Raw genomic sequence first — 16,008 nt, 5'->3', positions numbered from 1 at the left:
ATTTCTTGAGCTTTAAATAAAAAACGGTGTTCTCATGAGAGTGGTCTTTGAAATACCACAGGAAAAAATGCAGACATCAAACATTAAACAGAAAAATGATTTGAGAATTTTTTAGTCTGTGTTTGAACAGTGTTTTTTTTTATCAGGTCAAGGTACAGGTTATAAAAAGATAGTCAGTTGTATTTTACTTGCAGACTTAGAAACTCTTACTCTACAAATTAAAAGAGTTTATACAATCACCAAACTTTGATCCAAAAATGGTTAAATAGAGGCAAGCAGGATACAGTAAAATTATTATTTTTTTTTTATTTTTTTTATAATTTGCACTTTAAATGACACTGAAAAGAAAAATGAATTGTCCAGTGAAACAGAAAATGTTTATTTCAAATTAAATCAAATACTTCTTTTTCTTGGTTTGGTTTCTTGGTAATCTTTTACCATGTAATAATTACCAGAAATATGAATATTGCATAAATAATATATAGCTTATGGAAGGACATTTTAGTAACATGTACAGCATTTATGTATACTTTAAAAGTAATGGCAACAATATAAGATCAGAACATCCATTTTCATTAAAAAAAAAAAAAACATTCAGCCACTTTTGATAAATTGAAAAGATTTAGACATACATAATCAATAAAATAACCATATTTTATCTTTTTTGCCTACACACAGGGTTTGCAGTGCTAGAAATATCATTAAACTGCTGTTAAACATGGTTGGTAATGTTAAGGCCGGTTCACACCAACAAGAATGTTCGGCACAAATATTCGGACCAATGCTCAAAACACACAGAGGCTGAATAAAAATGTGGTTTCACTCTCTGACAGTAGATGGCATTTATAAAAGCTGAAAAACACAAGCTGTTCCAGTACACAAAGAGTTGCATTTTTGGTTTCTGTCATGGCAAAGGAAATGAGTCAAACAATATATACATGCTTTCAAACAGCCATTCAGATCTTTGTATCTACTATGGTGTTTATTAACCAATACCAAATACAAGAGTACAGAGACAAGCGAGCCAAGCTGTTAACTGACGATCGGCAAAATAATGTTTTATGTAACAACAGTGGCTCTGGGAAACTGTCAAAAAGCATGAATCTTATCAATTGACCCTGTGTTTTTTTTTTCTTTTTACCAGTGCAATGGAAAAGAGATTAGAACACCTCTCCATAAAAAATCCATTGCACTGATAACATTAAAGTTTTTGTGCTGGTCACACATTACTGGTCGTTCATTTAAATTAAAATGTTTATGGCAATGAATTTTCTCACAGAACATTTGTCTTGGTATGAACAGGCCTTTAGCATATAATGAACACAACAGCCACTACAGCTGTAATATGTTAACTGATAGCCCTGACAAACTCATCACAGCATGCAGAATCGAAATAAATGCTGGAATTACTTTAAGTCATATCTCCGACACATTTGAAGTCACCAACTGGTTCTTTAGGTCCTGTTTTGAGTCTCAGTCTTGCATTACTTTGTGTCATATAGATCACACCCACACCATTGTGTTGTTCTCAGGAGGTTTCTCCTGTCAAACCAAATGATGAAATTTAAATGAAATTGTGTCATAACACTACAGTTTAGCACATAAAATATGCTGCTTTGTTGAGATATGAAATCACATTTATGAAGAGGGTTTTGCAACATACCCGCTGCTGTTGTATGTAGACCACTGCATCATGAACTGTAACAAAAATATGCTGAGGATTCATGTAGTTCATCAGCCCGCTGGATGTGAGAATCTTCAGTACACTCTCTACAGGAGAAAGAAAATATTACCCTCAGGAAATTGTTTGAAAGGTTTGTTTAAGTATACAGTATATGTGAAAAATCACCATTGCAGTTAGCCAGGTATATCCGTACTCCGATCTTCTGGCACTCCATGCACATCTGTGAAAGGATATAAGTACCATAAACATGAGACATTTTTCATGACAAAGTTGATGGGTGTCTAAACAAAACCTATACAGTCCGACCTGTATGAATAACCGAGCTCCAGCAACATCCACGAAAATGACACTGCTGCAGTCTATTAACACAGCCTCGACTTCACCCTCAGCCATCTCTGCAGTAAACAATAAAAAATAAAAAATAAAACATGGAGGAGTGAAACAACTGAAATAAAAGACTCTTTAATGTGATTTTTGGTATTACTTGAACAAGTGGGAATGCACCTGATCTGAACAAGTCATTCTTTGAAGAAAATGAACTGTCTGTAACTCCTTGTTCCTTGAAAAAAAAAGTACAGTTATCCAATCAGATGATTTCTTTAAATATGTTATTTTGTTGTTGTTAGAAGAAAATCTTCAAAATATCAAGGCAAAGACATATCAATACAATAATACAGGCATTAACACAAGTAAAGCCTTTTAGAGGTTATGAAAGCAAAAAGCCACTAGATTTTAAAATCACTTCAATGCAAGTAAAATAAAACCACAGAAACAGCTGACATTAAGTAATTCTTCCACCAAGTTATGTAGTTCAATATTCTAATTATATAATTACGTGCAACACATCTCATTTAAGGGACAGTTCACCCCAAAAAAAATTCTGTCATCATTTACTCACCCTCACGTTGTTCCAAATCCATAAGACTTTAATCTTTGGAACATCAAATTAGATATTTTGATAAAATCTGAGATGTTTCTGTCCCTCCATTGAAAGTTTAGACTTCCAAGATCAAAAAGTTCATAAGGGCATCATAAAATGAATTTATCCAGGTCATGTGGAGGTGTATGATCACTTTATATCAGGGTTATTCAAATCTTACCCTCGAGGGCCAGTGCACTGCAGAGTTTAGCTCCAACCCTGATCAAACACACCTGAGCATGCTAATCAGTGTCTTCGGGATCATTAGAAAATCACAGGTAGGTGAGTTTGATCAGGGTTGGAGTTAAACTCTGCAGTGCACTGGCCCTTGAGGGTAAGATTTGAAAAACCCTGCTTTATATGATGAACAGATTTAATTTAGGCTTCTATTTATCTAAACTGATAAAAACACATCCATAGGGCACATGCCATATGGCAAAGTGGAAGCTCAGAAGACTAAATTAATTATTTTGGGATCTTCTTTGGGAAGTTTTGGTTATCTGGACTTTTGGAGAGAGAGAATATAATATCTTTTTTTTGTTTGTTTGTTTAAAAAAATGAACCACATTTTTATGGTTTTGGAACATCATGAGGGTGAGTAAATGATGACAGAATTTTCATTTTTGGGTGAACTATGCCTTCGACACAAAATGTGCAGTTGTGCATTTACAACAGCTCTGTGTGTGGCTTATGAACATTCAGATATAATGTAAAACATAAAATGCCAGGGGTAAGTAAGCTAAAATAAACTCCTAAATCTGTATTACATATAAATTGATGGATTGATCATCTTACTACAGAGCTAATGGCCTCTCTCTCTCTCTTCTCAATGGCCTTTAGGGCTTTCTCTCGGCTGCGTATCCTCTCAGGGGTGAGGCCCAGAAGCTGAACCATATCAGCCTTAAAAAAGCTACGGTTTCCATAGTAGATGGGCCCATTGTAGGTCAGGATCTTCACACCAGGGACTTCATAGCACTACAGTACAGAGAGATGAAGAGGGTATAACAACACAGCATGTAATTAAGACAGATGCAGCAATGGTTAATCAATTTAAATTCCAAAAGCACAAGGCCCAATTCTAATCATAGTAAATTACGTGTGGTAATAAGAAAAGAAACTTAATATGATGACTGTTGACTCACTTTATTATGGTTGTTGATGGATCTGTAAATCTCTGTGTTGGCAGCTCTTCCTAACACAGAGCAGTTGGCCCTGAAAACAGAAAGTTTACTATGAGCTCAGGGACATCTTTTTGTCTCAACTTTATCTCCCCTTTCCTTAAATGTGAGTTTCATATGCGCCAGGAGAGGAAGGTTGTTTTGGAACACAGAGGTCTGTAAGGGATACTGGATCGCTGTTTTTATTTAGCCCCTGAGCTTTGGAACGCATAATTAAAGGATGTAGTAAACATGATTATTAAAGCAGATAAATACACAAATCTAATTAGGTAGTTTCAATCGCAATTATATTATGTACTCAATACCTTGTTTCACTGGGGCTGCTCTAGTTGGATTGTTAATATCATTATCTCTATACAGCCAGAATGATAAACACACTCTAATTCAGTGGTTCCCAATCTTTTTCCCAGAGGATCCCTTTTTTACATGTTATATGTTTCAAAACCCTTATGAATATTAAATTACACAACAATTCATGTTTAATGTGAAACCTTCGCATGCATTTCTTCAGCAAATACATTCAGGAGTAATTTTATTGCTTGCGATACAAAAATAATTTCTTGCTTCCAACATGTTACATGGTGTTGTTTTGGTCATAATTAGTTTGGAAAAATATGCTTAGAATGTTTTTAACAGGTATAGAGCTAAATTCATTCTGCCTTTAGCCATAGGGTTTTAATCTATTTTTATTTATATAATTTTTGATAATCTTTTCTAACAGAATATTTTTCACTCATTTATGTGTTTATAGCACAGATTCGAGTGAAATCATAATAATTTCCTCTTAGTGCAGGTTATGATCCTGAATTTATTAAACCTTGCTCTAATTTATGCTAAATATCTCATGGAGTTAGTATATGAAAGCCCAAGTAGTCATAATGGAAAGTGTCAGTATGTTTACCTCTGTGTACGACATATAACTGTCATCATTGAGAAGACCACCCCAATGGCCAGGCCCAGGTCTACATTTAGCACAACTACTGACAGCCAGGTCACAAGCCACACCATCTGTTCAAACATACGTAACAATAATTGAAATGAATCCGCTGGACTCATTTTCATTCAGAAATTAAACATATTTAGCGCTCATCTGGGAATGAGAGGTGGTAAAACCGTACAAAGTCAATTTTGCTAATTCGCCAAAGGTCTGGAAGATCCTGAAACAGCAGGAACATCTGTCTCAGGCTGGTCACATTTATACATGCAAGCACCGCCTGGATGAAAAGAAAGGAGAGAGACAGTAATGCTAAAGGTAACTGTATATTGATTAATTTCTTAAAAAGATGAACAATTCTCTTTTGTTACCAAATGTCTGTGACCTAGAAGTCAATATTTACATTGATTTTGGTGCATTTATCAGACGCTTTTATCCAAAGCGACTTTCAAAATAATATTTTTAAGAAAACACTGTTTCATTCTGAAATATGTCAAATTCATTGCAAATGTGTCTTACCTTGGGTAGAAAGTAAAACAGAGGTCCTATTAGCAGAAGTACAATAAGAACGACCAGACTTGTGAACAGTCCCGCGAGCTGGTGAAGTACACATAAAGGATATTATTGTATTTAACTCCTACTATGTTTGACAATCTTGTACAGAAAAATGTTCAACTTACACTTCTAGCATTAAATATTCATTAAATTATCTCAGCGGGACCTTTACTGCATAACATTGCTTTGTTTTTTAACATGGAATAAGAACAACAGAGGTGATCTCAAACAAACCAGTACCTGTGTGTGAGCTCCGGCACTCTCCAGTATGTTTGTGGTGGCCAGTGTGGCTGAATTGGGAAAACATGTGAACAGAGATGACACAGTGTTGGAGATCCCATGTGCTAGAAGCTCCTACAGCAAAAATGAAAGAACATTGTTTTTTAATGATAATTACAAATCTATGCTCAAACAGTCAAACCCAGGAAAACATTTGAGATTATTAATATAGTATCTACCTGATTTGGATCAATGGAGTATCTATGCTTATCAGCATAAATCATGGCTAGAGATACAGACACAGCGTAAGCAACAAGAGTGATAGCAACTGTGTCACCGGCAATTTCTGGAACGGTCAACAATACAATAAAAAACAGATCTTGCAATCTAAAAAAAAGTAAAAATTAAACTTTAGGCCAAAATTATAATAAAACATGTACAGTGGTGGCCAAAATTATTAGAACACTAATATTTTCACCAGCTAAAAATGGTTTTAAGTCCGTTATTTCTATCTTTTGCTGTAGAGTGTCAGTAGGAAATATCAGTTTACATTTACAAACATTAATTTTGCCATTAATTGTAATAATCCAGTGAGATTTTTGTTTGCACAATGAGTCTGACAGCAGCCAGTGCTCCACACAGAGATCAGATCTCATCATCATCATCCAGCCTGTCTGGAATGACATGAAGAAACGGAACAAACTGAGACAGACTAAATCCAGAAGAACTGTGGCAATGTCTCCAAGATGCTATTAATTTAGTTAATAGAATTGAATTGATAAAGACAAATCTATTTATGACATAATTTTACAACATTTTTACACAAGTCACTCAAAATTTTAACAGTACTGTAGCTTTGCAGGTAGGTCTCTCTATCTATATACTATTACATATATATGTATATATACACAATAACAATATATTACCCTGCTGGAATATGTCCTACTATCTGTATGTCATATTTGGAATCCAGGGAAAAGGCATATGTAATTCCTGTTGCAATTATTACCTGCAGGAGCCACAAGAGAATGGAAGATTATTTTTCACAGTGCAGACAACAGTAGAAATAGGGGTGATGATGAAACTCTCATTATACTGGACTAGCTGTCTGGTGGTGAATGACAAATATTTGTACAAAAGTTAATGTGCTTATTTATGTCTGTAATTCAGACATTTCACAGAGATGTTTTAAATCTTCTAAATATCTGTTGAGGAGTGCAAACTCACAGTGATGATCTCCACGGGGATGGGAGTGCGCAGACGTTCCCGAAAGCGTGAGTTGACCTCTTTAACTGGCACCAGAACAGCCAGGCAAAGCAGTGAGATCACCAGCTCAGCCAAATTGGTGTGGGGCACATTCTCCATCACTGATGCCAGAGTCTGGGGGTTTAAAAGGAGCTACTGACTCATCTGTGCTCAGTAATAGTGAGAGATACTACAGTAAAAATTATAGCAGTTTTAATTAATTATTACACTACTAACAGAACAGAAAAAACAGTCTGTGTTCCACTATTTCTGACCTTAAAAAGAGAGAAGGCACCAGCATATCGGGGTAGCCGTAATCCCAACATGCTTTGCAGCTGTGAGACAGTCACATGGAAGGCAGCTGCACTTGTAAATGCCTTAACAATTGGTTCTGAGAGGTATGTGGAAAGGAAACCCAACTGGAGCCCGCACATGCAGAGCTGGGACAATAAAAACAGGCAACATGCTATCATAATTCTGTAGTCCGAGTCTAACATTTCATCAGACAACAAACTGGTTAACTAAAACACATGGATGCTATGTGTTTAAATACAGCAAAAAATTTCTTACCATCATTATGCCTGAGAGAAATGCTACAGCTGATGCCACCCCAATCCTCTGGGCCTCAAACTCTGCAGCCTCTGGGCTACTGGAGTTCAGAGCGAGTGGGATAGGAACTAGTCGCTCCACCACTGAACCAGTCATCAAACTCAACACAGCAAAGGTACCTACAAAAAGCCAAACTCTAGAAATTATATTTCATTTTCTTGGTTAAACTTGACTGACATGACTTGCAGATTAATAACATTGTAAATATTCAAGCATTCTTGGGAATACAAATTTGTGGAAACTTTGTAGAACCACTTTTTTAAATGAAACAGTTTTTCCACAGTGCTAAACTCTGGTAAATTAAAGTCTTTTACCTGTAGAAACGTGGTGACCAGTGCCGAAGAGCATATAGAGAACTACAGGGAAGAAGGACGTGTAAAGGCCATAGACAGGAGCCACTGATGTCAACAAAGCAAAGGCCATTCCTAGCAAACAAACAGTATGTTTTATCATTTATATTTTATCAAATACATGATGCATATTTCATCTACTAAATTAAAACTACATTAAAATTTAAATTCAAAGTCTTATTTTTTCTTTCACTAAAACACATTCCTCGTATAAACATACCTGGCAATAGAGCTCATTCTGATTCCAATTAAATATGCAGTTTCTATTATGAATATGTTATTAATATCAGAATTATTATAGTTGTTGTTTTGTTATTATTAATATTACTATGAGTATTATTAGTAGTAGGCCTATTATTATTTTAATCAGTCAACAATCTCAAACTGACCCCCACAAGTATAACACAACACATAGGACGCCATACATTGAAACTACGGATCATCTATTTTTTCATTGCAAGTATGTGGATGCTCTATGGTCTGATATTCATGACTAGCTTTACCCAAGGGTACGTTACCTTGACAGCTTCATCCTAAAAGACATTATCTGTGGACTTGTATTGAACAATAACAAAGATGATTTTCTGGTCAATAGCATTCTTATGCTGGGAAAATTTTATATTCACAAATCTAGGTCCTTGAAAGTTGAAAAAACTGCCTTTTATGCATTTCTTAATGAGTTTGTTTTGTATTCAAAAGCCCTTAAAATTATGAAATGATCCAAAGCCCTTAAAATGATGAAAAAGAAAAATGCATTATTTCAGTTTTCTATTATTATGGATTATATAATCGACAAGAAAACCCCTTAAAAAAACTTCACGTTTTTTTTATTTTTATTTTTTCCCCTCTCTCTGTTCTCTCTCTTTTACCTATACTTAAAATTGTAATGTGTAATGTGTTTTGATATGGCCAAGTTGTTTGTACATTAATGGTTGTTCAATAAAAAAATAAAAAATAAAAAAAAAGAACATAGGTCGCCATATTGCTGTCATGTGACAAGAAAAGAAAAAAAAAAAAAAAAACGTATATGCTTAACCGATTTGTTAAATGTTTTGTTCAGGTCGAATCTACTCCTAAGAAAACGACGATATTTGTTTTAAAAAATATCTATATACTTCATATTAGCATATTATATTTCATATATATATATATATATATATATTTGACAATAGAAAACACCTTTTTAAAGTAATTATTAACTTATACTCAAGTGTATTCAAGTCGCAGATAAATTATTTTATTTATCTTCTAACTTGATGTTATAAGACTTTATTTAGGCTATTAATTAATTAATTATTTTTATAAAGTTACACAGTGTGAAAATGTAACATTTTCTAACTAAAACTGTTATTATTAAAAACAGAACATATTAAAAATATAAAAAATGTAGCCTATATAATTTACTTGATGTATAATTACATAACGATTTTTGCATAAACAAATATTTTTATAGGCTACTTTTTGAGTTTATATCAAAGTAGCCAGCCATATACAGTGTTTAAACAATTTCGATTTATAGGCTACGTTTCTCTCGTCAAAGTCGTTGTAATGTCCAAAACTATGTTCACGTGAATGATCCTAACCTGATTTTATTTAATAACTTTTTTTCATATTCTCGCACTATCTATTTCTCTTTACCAGCCTATTTCATAGCGTAAATTAAAGTTTTTGTTGTTTTTACCTTGGGGAATGTGTACTATTCCAACAGTCAGTCCCGCTATGATATCTCCTAAAAGCCATTTCTTGAGCTTGTATTTTGGCAGCCAGCTGCACACGGGCAGTCTCTTCTTGAGCAGGTGAAGACAGTCCACCTGAGAGCAGCTGCATCTCTGCGCCAGTCTGTCGCGGAGCCGCTCTCTCCCTCTAGACTGGTCTTCCGTACCATACGTCTGTCTGAAGCGATCCTCAGTGTATATATCTCTATATACGGCCACTGATGCGCTCATCTTGTCCTAAAGTGTCCTTCGGAGAGCAAGGTAAATAATCTTCAGAGTTAAACTGCTCCAAACAAGTGCCCAACCCCTCATTTATAGCAGGAGTCGCTGGAATTTGACATCAGGAACAATTGTATTTTCCTGTCAAGTACTGGAGCCAATTGAACACCAGTGTCTTTTTTTTTTTTTTTTTTTTTTTTTTTAGATAAAGTCAAACTGCAAAAAACATCCTACTTTTAGGAAACAGACTCTGTGTATTCTTGAAAAACCTCAATGTTATGTCTTCCTACTGCTAAAGGCTTTTTACAAAACAAACAATGACATGAACACTCTCATCTTTAACACATAGACCTGCTCATAACACATAGTCCCTCCTCCTAATCATGGCTGTATCTCTTCAAACAGACTCTGTCTTCATGTCTATGACATGATGAGTCATGGTGTATAGAAAGTGTACAATGTATTGCTCTGTGCGACATCTGCATGATGATCAAAGTGCTTTTGTTTACAGGGTGAAGTTGAAACCTCAAACCACAACTATTACTGATTATTAGAGGTGGTCATTTCCGAAAGGGGGTCGATTTCTCCCTGCCTTTAGTGTCTTCTTGGGCTTTGAAGAACCGAAGCTGCCTTGTGAAACGTAATCATATATGTTTTCTTTGCCTCGCTGATCAAACCGCAATATGACTCTGGTAAGCATGCACTGTGTACTTTTATTTCATTAAAGGAATAGTTCATGCAAAAATGAAAATTTGTTGAAGAAATACTCAGGCCATCAAGATGTAGATGAGTTTGGTTCTTCATCGGAACAGATTTGAAGAAATTTAGCATTATGCACCTGCTCACCATTCCTCTGCAGTGAATGGGTGCTGCCAGAATGAGAGTTAAAACATGACAATAATCCACAAGTAATCCTCACGGCTCCAGTCGATAAATTCATTAAATGAATTAGCTCTGAATGGAAAAGCTGCATGTTTGTAATAAACGTTGTTGTTTCTGGCTAAGATACGAGTCTTCTAACCATAATATTGCTTTCTCCAGTGAAATAGTAGAAATAGACTCGTCTGAATCAGGAGAGAAATATGCACAGATCAAGCACTATTTAAAAGCAAAAACATTCCAGAATTCTAAACAAATATGTTGGTGGATGTTGATGTGAGAAGACAAAAGGGGACTTTTTTTTTTTTTTTTTTTTTTTTTAATGGAGGAAGCGTTATTATGGATTATGAATTCAGATTATGCCCAGAAATAGTCATACATTCAAGTCGCAATGAGTTGTATGAATTACTTGTGGATTATTGTGGTGCATTTATCAGATGTTTGAACTCTCATTCTGATGGCACCCATTCACTGTGGATGATCCATTTCTTCAAATCTGTTCTAATAATGAAACAAACTTATCTAAATAGGTATACATTTTAAGCAAATTTTCATGTCTGGGTGAAGTATTCCTACTTTTAAGACTACTTAGTAGTTAAGGGTAGTAGTTAAACCTGCCTAGTGTCAGTTTGGAATAAACCAGTTGAATGTACTTCTTTGCCATCGTCAAGTATTTTCTATTGTCTGAAGAGTAACTTACGTTTTTAAAGCGCAATGAAAAATGGGTGAGCCTCTGAGTTTTAGTGTGAACGTGGTGGAGATCACTCCAGCTCTGGCTCAGCCAACAAAACCATTGCCATTTGTACCTCTAGACAATGTCATGGGTGCCTGAGATTGCAATCTCACAAAATGTCCAACCCATAAAACAAAGACCAATACAATATAAATGGAACGGTTGTTTTGGTAATAGCCCAGTATTAGTACGCATGAATGATCCTCTTCCTGCATGTTGTTTTGTTGGTTCGTGCAGAATGCCACGCACCTGCGTTGGCTCTGACTGGACTGTCTACTGTCACACTGCAAACTGTTGGTAGAGGTGGTGCTGCTATATATATATATATATATATATATATATATATATATATATATATATATATATATATATATATATATAAACTAATAGTATATCAGATTACTTAACATAGGGTTATTAGCATTAACTAAAAAAATCCATTACAAATTAAAAAAATAATTAAATAATAATAATTACTTGAAATAAAATAAACATGAACTAAACCTATACATGTATATTTTAAAAATAATAATAATAAATGTCAAAAACAAACAAAAAATACTAAAACTTAAACTTTAAATAAAAAACTAAATATAATAATAAAATCTAATTTAAAATATTAACAAAAATTATTAAAACAATAATACTAAAATTAAACTGCTACTGACTGACAGAGATTTTGGCAAAGCAATATGAACAAGAGAAGTCATTTAGAATTTAAATTTACCAAATATAGAATTTATCAAATATAATAATTTATTATAAAAATCATGCATTTTGATGTAACAGAAAAATCAGTCCAACACTTCAAATGAATGCTTTCTCTTACTGAGGGAAGCATGGCTAAAGTGCATGAACTTTATGACTAATTATCTCATACATTCTTTAACAGATTGTTCCCAAATTACACAAACATTTTATATCAGCATTAGACATTAATTTCGTAAGCTCTTTTTGTCACTGTGGCTGTATTGCTAAAGACAAAGCAAAAGCCAACCAGAGGGGATGTCTTCACAATGTCTTCACCACTGGGTATTGTCCAAAATGTGAAGTGTATTTTTAATTATAAGTGAAAAATACGGTTGTTTTGATCTCATATTCCAAGAATCTCCAGGTCTCTGTAGATATGTGGAGTTTTTTTTGTCAAGGAATGCAGCTATTGTGTTCATCAGCTCAGGAGAATTTATGGACACGCTGATTGAGTGTTGCGTCTGGTGGCTGTTTAAACAAGATATTAATCAGCGGTGAAAGTAACAATGCACTGAATGGAAGAGGATATGGAGTGTTGAACCCCCCTCAAAAGCAAGACGAAGCTCAAGCACTCCAAGAAAAGAAAGGTTATGATAAACCAGACAATATAGACATTATAAACAAGAGTGATTCACTTTGACTGGAGTGTGTTTATAGTCTAACCTGGATGTCAGTTGACAGGCAGTTGGTAGTTAATAAAGTGTTGAGTCTGTTGATTTCCCCTCTGACTGCCCGACAGTCTGCATAAAACCTTTTTAAAAAGCTTTTTTGAACATACAACTCATTTGTGAAACTATTTAATGCATATATTTTAACAAAAGGAATTAGTGTTGTTACAGAAAGTTCTCATCAAGATCTCATTGCAGTTTGTATTGCATAAAATAAAGCATGTCATGTGATAGTACTTGCATAAGGGGGACAAACTTGGTTTTCTTTGGCTAGATATCTTTTGTGGTATAATTTCCCTAGTTGTACATGCAATAATTTCATTAGAACAATATCTTGTTAACCTTCATGCCCCCCCTCACGCTGAGAGTGTGTCGTGGTGCTCTGCTATTGTCGTCTGCTTCATCATGCTGTTCTTGTTATGGGAGGGGTGTCATAATAATTTGTCAGAATTCTATAGTTCCTCTCATTGTTCCTTATCTTTTCTATGGGCTACTTCAGCGTACCCCCACTGGTATGTCCTTTGCTCTGACCTCGACAACAAGACGGGTGCTGAACCTATTTTTCTGTTGCCATCCGACCACCTCTCCCTTCCTGTTCAATCACGAGTATGTCTCCACATTCATTTTATGGGTTATAATGAATAATGATTAGTTCTCCTTTGCTCCTTCAGCTATTCTGGTCTCTCTGTACTGTTGTACTGCATGACCGTCTTAGCAATACTGGGCACATCCATAGATTTTATTGCGTAATGTGTCTGTCTGTATCTTGTAACCTGCATTTTTTACCTTTTATCATTTATCATCTACATTTTAAGGCCTTGTTTTATTCAAATTCATACAATACATGCAGTGTATGTGGCAAAATTGGCAATAAATAAACTGAATTTATAGAAAATATTTTATATGTTTTTGAATATATTGTATAAGTTTTTCATAAAAATAATGTATAATAAAATTTTTATTTTTGTTCTATATTCATTTTAGTCTGAAAATATGTATTTAAATCCATAATTATTATCCATAATCCATAATTCTGTATTTTAAAATATAATTATAATAATTATATATACATCCAGAAGCAAATAATATAACATATATTTATATATATAAATTTTGATTTCTGCCTCCATAATATAATTTTGAAATGTTATTAGAATAATTATATGTAAATCCAAATTTTATGATGTGATTATTGAAAAAAGAAGGTTTGGGGTCAATGAGTGCTGATACATCTGTTTTGTTTAAAACTGACATTTTAATTTTTTTTTATGATTTTATAATATAATTATATAATTTTGTGAAATCTTTTCCACAATCAATAAACCAATATAATGTTATTTTATAATTTTAAAATACTAATTTAACATATTTATATAATTTTTAATATATAACTTTTAAATAATTTTTAATACAATTTTACCTTTCTGTATAGTTTAGATTTTTTTCTATATTTTAATCTGAAAATTTTATATATATATATATATACAAATTATATATATATACAAATTATATTATACTATTATATATATATATATACAAATTATATTATACTATTCCTAAATATTATAGTAGCTCTACAAAGAATCAGCCAGATAATAACTGATAACAAAAACAGAATGTTTAGGGTCATTGAGTGCTGACTCAGAAAATGCAGGCCAACAAAATGCTTACAAAGTTTAAATTGTTTTGAACCATGGAAAGTTGTCTTGTCATTTGGAAAACAGGAGTGTGACCGGCGTCTGAGCAGCAGCAGGAGAGGAAGGGGAGTGGAAAGACATGCCGTGACCTTTTGTTCTCTGAGGAGGATAAACCTTTGCAAATACACCTTCACCTCTAATCTCACACTTCTATTTATATATTTGATAGATTTTATACATATACTCTTAAAAATAAAGGTGCTTCGCGATGCCATAGAAGAACTTTTCTTGTCTAAATAGTTCCATAAAGAACCTTTAACATCAATAAAACCTTTCTGTTTCACAAAAGATTCTTTGTGGCGAAAGAAGGTTTTTCAGATTATAAAAAGTTAAGAAAGAGATGGTTCTTTAAATAACCTTTGACTGAATGATTCTTTGTGGAACCAAAAATTGTTCTTCTGTGGCATCGCTGTGAAGAACTTTTTAAGCAACTTTATTTTTAACACAGTCTTCTTAAAATTTATGATAAGTAGATGACTTCCAAAGTGTTAGTGTAGCATTAGATTGCGCTATAGGGAATTACTGTTCCTGGCCCTTACTTTCAGCATTGTGCTGCTCTAATGCCCTGTTGGGACACAACCTTGAACTACATTGTGAAATTTTCTTTGCATTGTCCGCAGCTCCATCACTGTGTTCTCCACCCATGTGGCCCTCAAATTCTATATTCCTTCTTTATACAACCCCTGAGGATCTCAGTGGAGACTGATAACAAATATTTGGTGCCAGAGAGCGGTCTTGGGTGGACCCAGGTCAGCTATCTCTCTCACACGCACACACACTCATCTTAAGTAAAGAGTCCGGAGATCCTGAAGGACTCTTGGCTCTTAAGGAGAGCTGACATCAGTGATTTCCAGGCCACTTTGTCAGGCTAGTTTGATTTGTTTATACCAAATGTCGTTGAGAATGGTTAATGTTATGTTTATGGTTAACCAGTAAAGGTTTTGATTTAGAGAATGATTAACAATAATGAGACAGTGAGTTCTTACAGTATTGCTTAGATGCACAATTTTAATTAACAAATGCATCTTCTCAGGCAAATCACTGATGTGGTTAGTTTTGCAAGAGAGGCTGTAATGGAGGTACTTGTCTTGTTCACACAGATACTAATGATAGAGTCATTTGGGGTCATACTGTCACCCTGAATTAATAGTATATATATATATATATATATATATATATATATATATATATATATCACTGTTCTGAGAGCTCTCTGACCCTCCCATATTCAGAGGACCTTTAGTCATTACTTAAATATATATATTGTTGTGAAATAAAAAATCAAGTTCTGTATCATCCGCACCAAAAGGATGCACTGTTTCTACATGTATTTAGCTTTAATTTGAAATAATACAGCACATCCTTGTGGCGTGGATGACACAAAAGAGCATACACAGCATACGGTGATATGGAGACACAGAGGAGACTGTTGACAAAGGAATTATGGAATAAAGTCGTTATTTTTGTTTTCTTCGCTTACAAATAGTGTTCCCGTCGCTTCATATAACCCAGATTGCATGTCTGATGGCAGATGGAGTATTCTGACGATGACTTTCATACCTTTAATGGACCTTGACACTGTTATTTACTTGGCAGTCTCAAGCCTCCAGGTTTTCATCCAAAATATCTCAAATTGTGTTCCGAAGACGAATGG

At 34.1% G+C, this 16,008-nt stretch overlaps 1 protein-coding gene across 1 annotated transcript; it reads right to left on the bottom strand.

Annotated features, from left to right (window-relative positions):
- Positions 1 to 96: 96 nt before the first annotated feature.
- On the bottom strand, positions 97 to 9,936 carry LOC109064113 (solute carrier family 26 member 10-like). Its single transcript, XM_042751136.1, has 18 exons — positions 9,375 to 9,936; positions 7,658 to 7,768; positions 7,305 to 7,462; positions 7,010 to 7,174; positions 6,717 to 6,869; positions 6,416 to 6,498; positions 5,729 to 5,876; positions 5,511 to 5,624; positions 5,235 to 5,312; positions 4,900 to 4,995; positions 4,683 to 4,789; positions 3,746 to 3,815; positions 3,399 to 3,578; positions 2,189 to 2,243; positions 1,991 to 2,079; positions 1,850 to 1,904; positions 1,664 to 1,770; positions 97 to 1,542 (listed from the first exon to the last, which is right to left on the bottom strand). The coding sequence occupies exons 1-18, from the start codon at positions 9,637 to 9,639 to the stop codon at positions 1,504 to 1,506; spliced, it is 2,073 nt and encodes a 690-aa protein (XP_042607070.1). The 5' UTR covers positions 9,640 to 9,936; the 3' UTR covers positions 97 to 1,503.
- Positions 9,937 to 16,008: the final 6,072 nt, after the last annotated feature.

The sequence above is a fragment of the Cyprinus carpio genome, chromosome B23 (genome assembly GCF_018340385.1).
Source record: "Cyprinus carpio isolate SPL01 chromosome B23, ASM1834038v1, whole genome shotgun sequence".
Classification (NCBI taxonomy): domain Eukaryota; kingdom Metazoa; phylum Chordata; class Actinopteri; order Cypriniformes; family Cyprinidae; genus Cyprinus; species Cyprinus carpio.
Note: the sequence above shows the minus strand (reverse complement) of the source record. Positions and strands in the feature narration are given on the sequence as shown.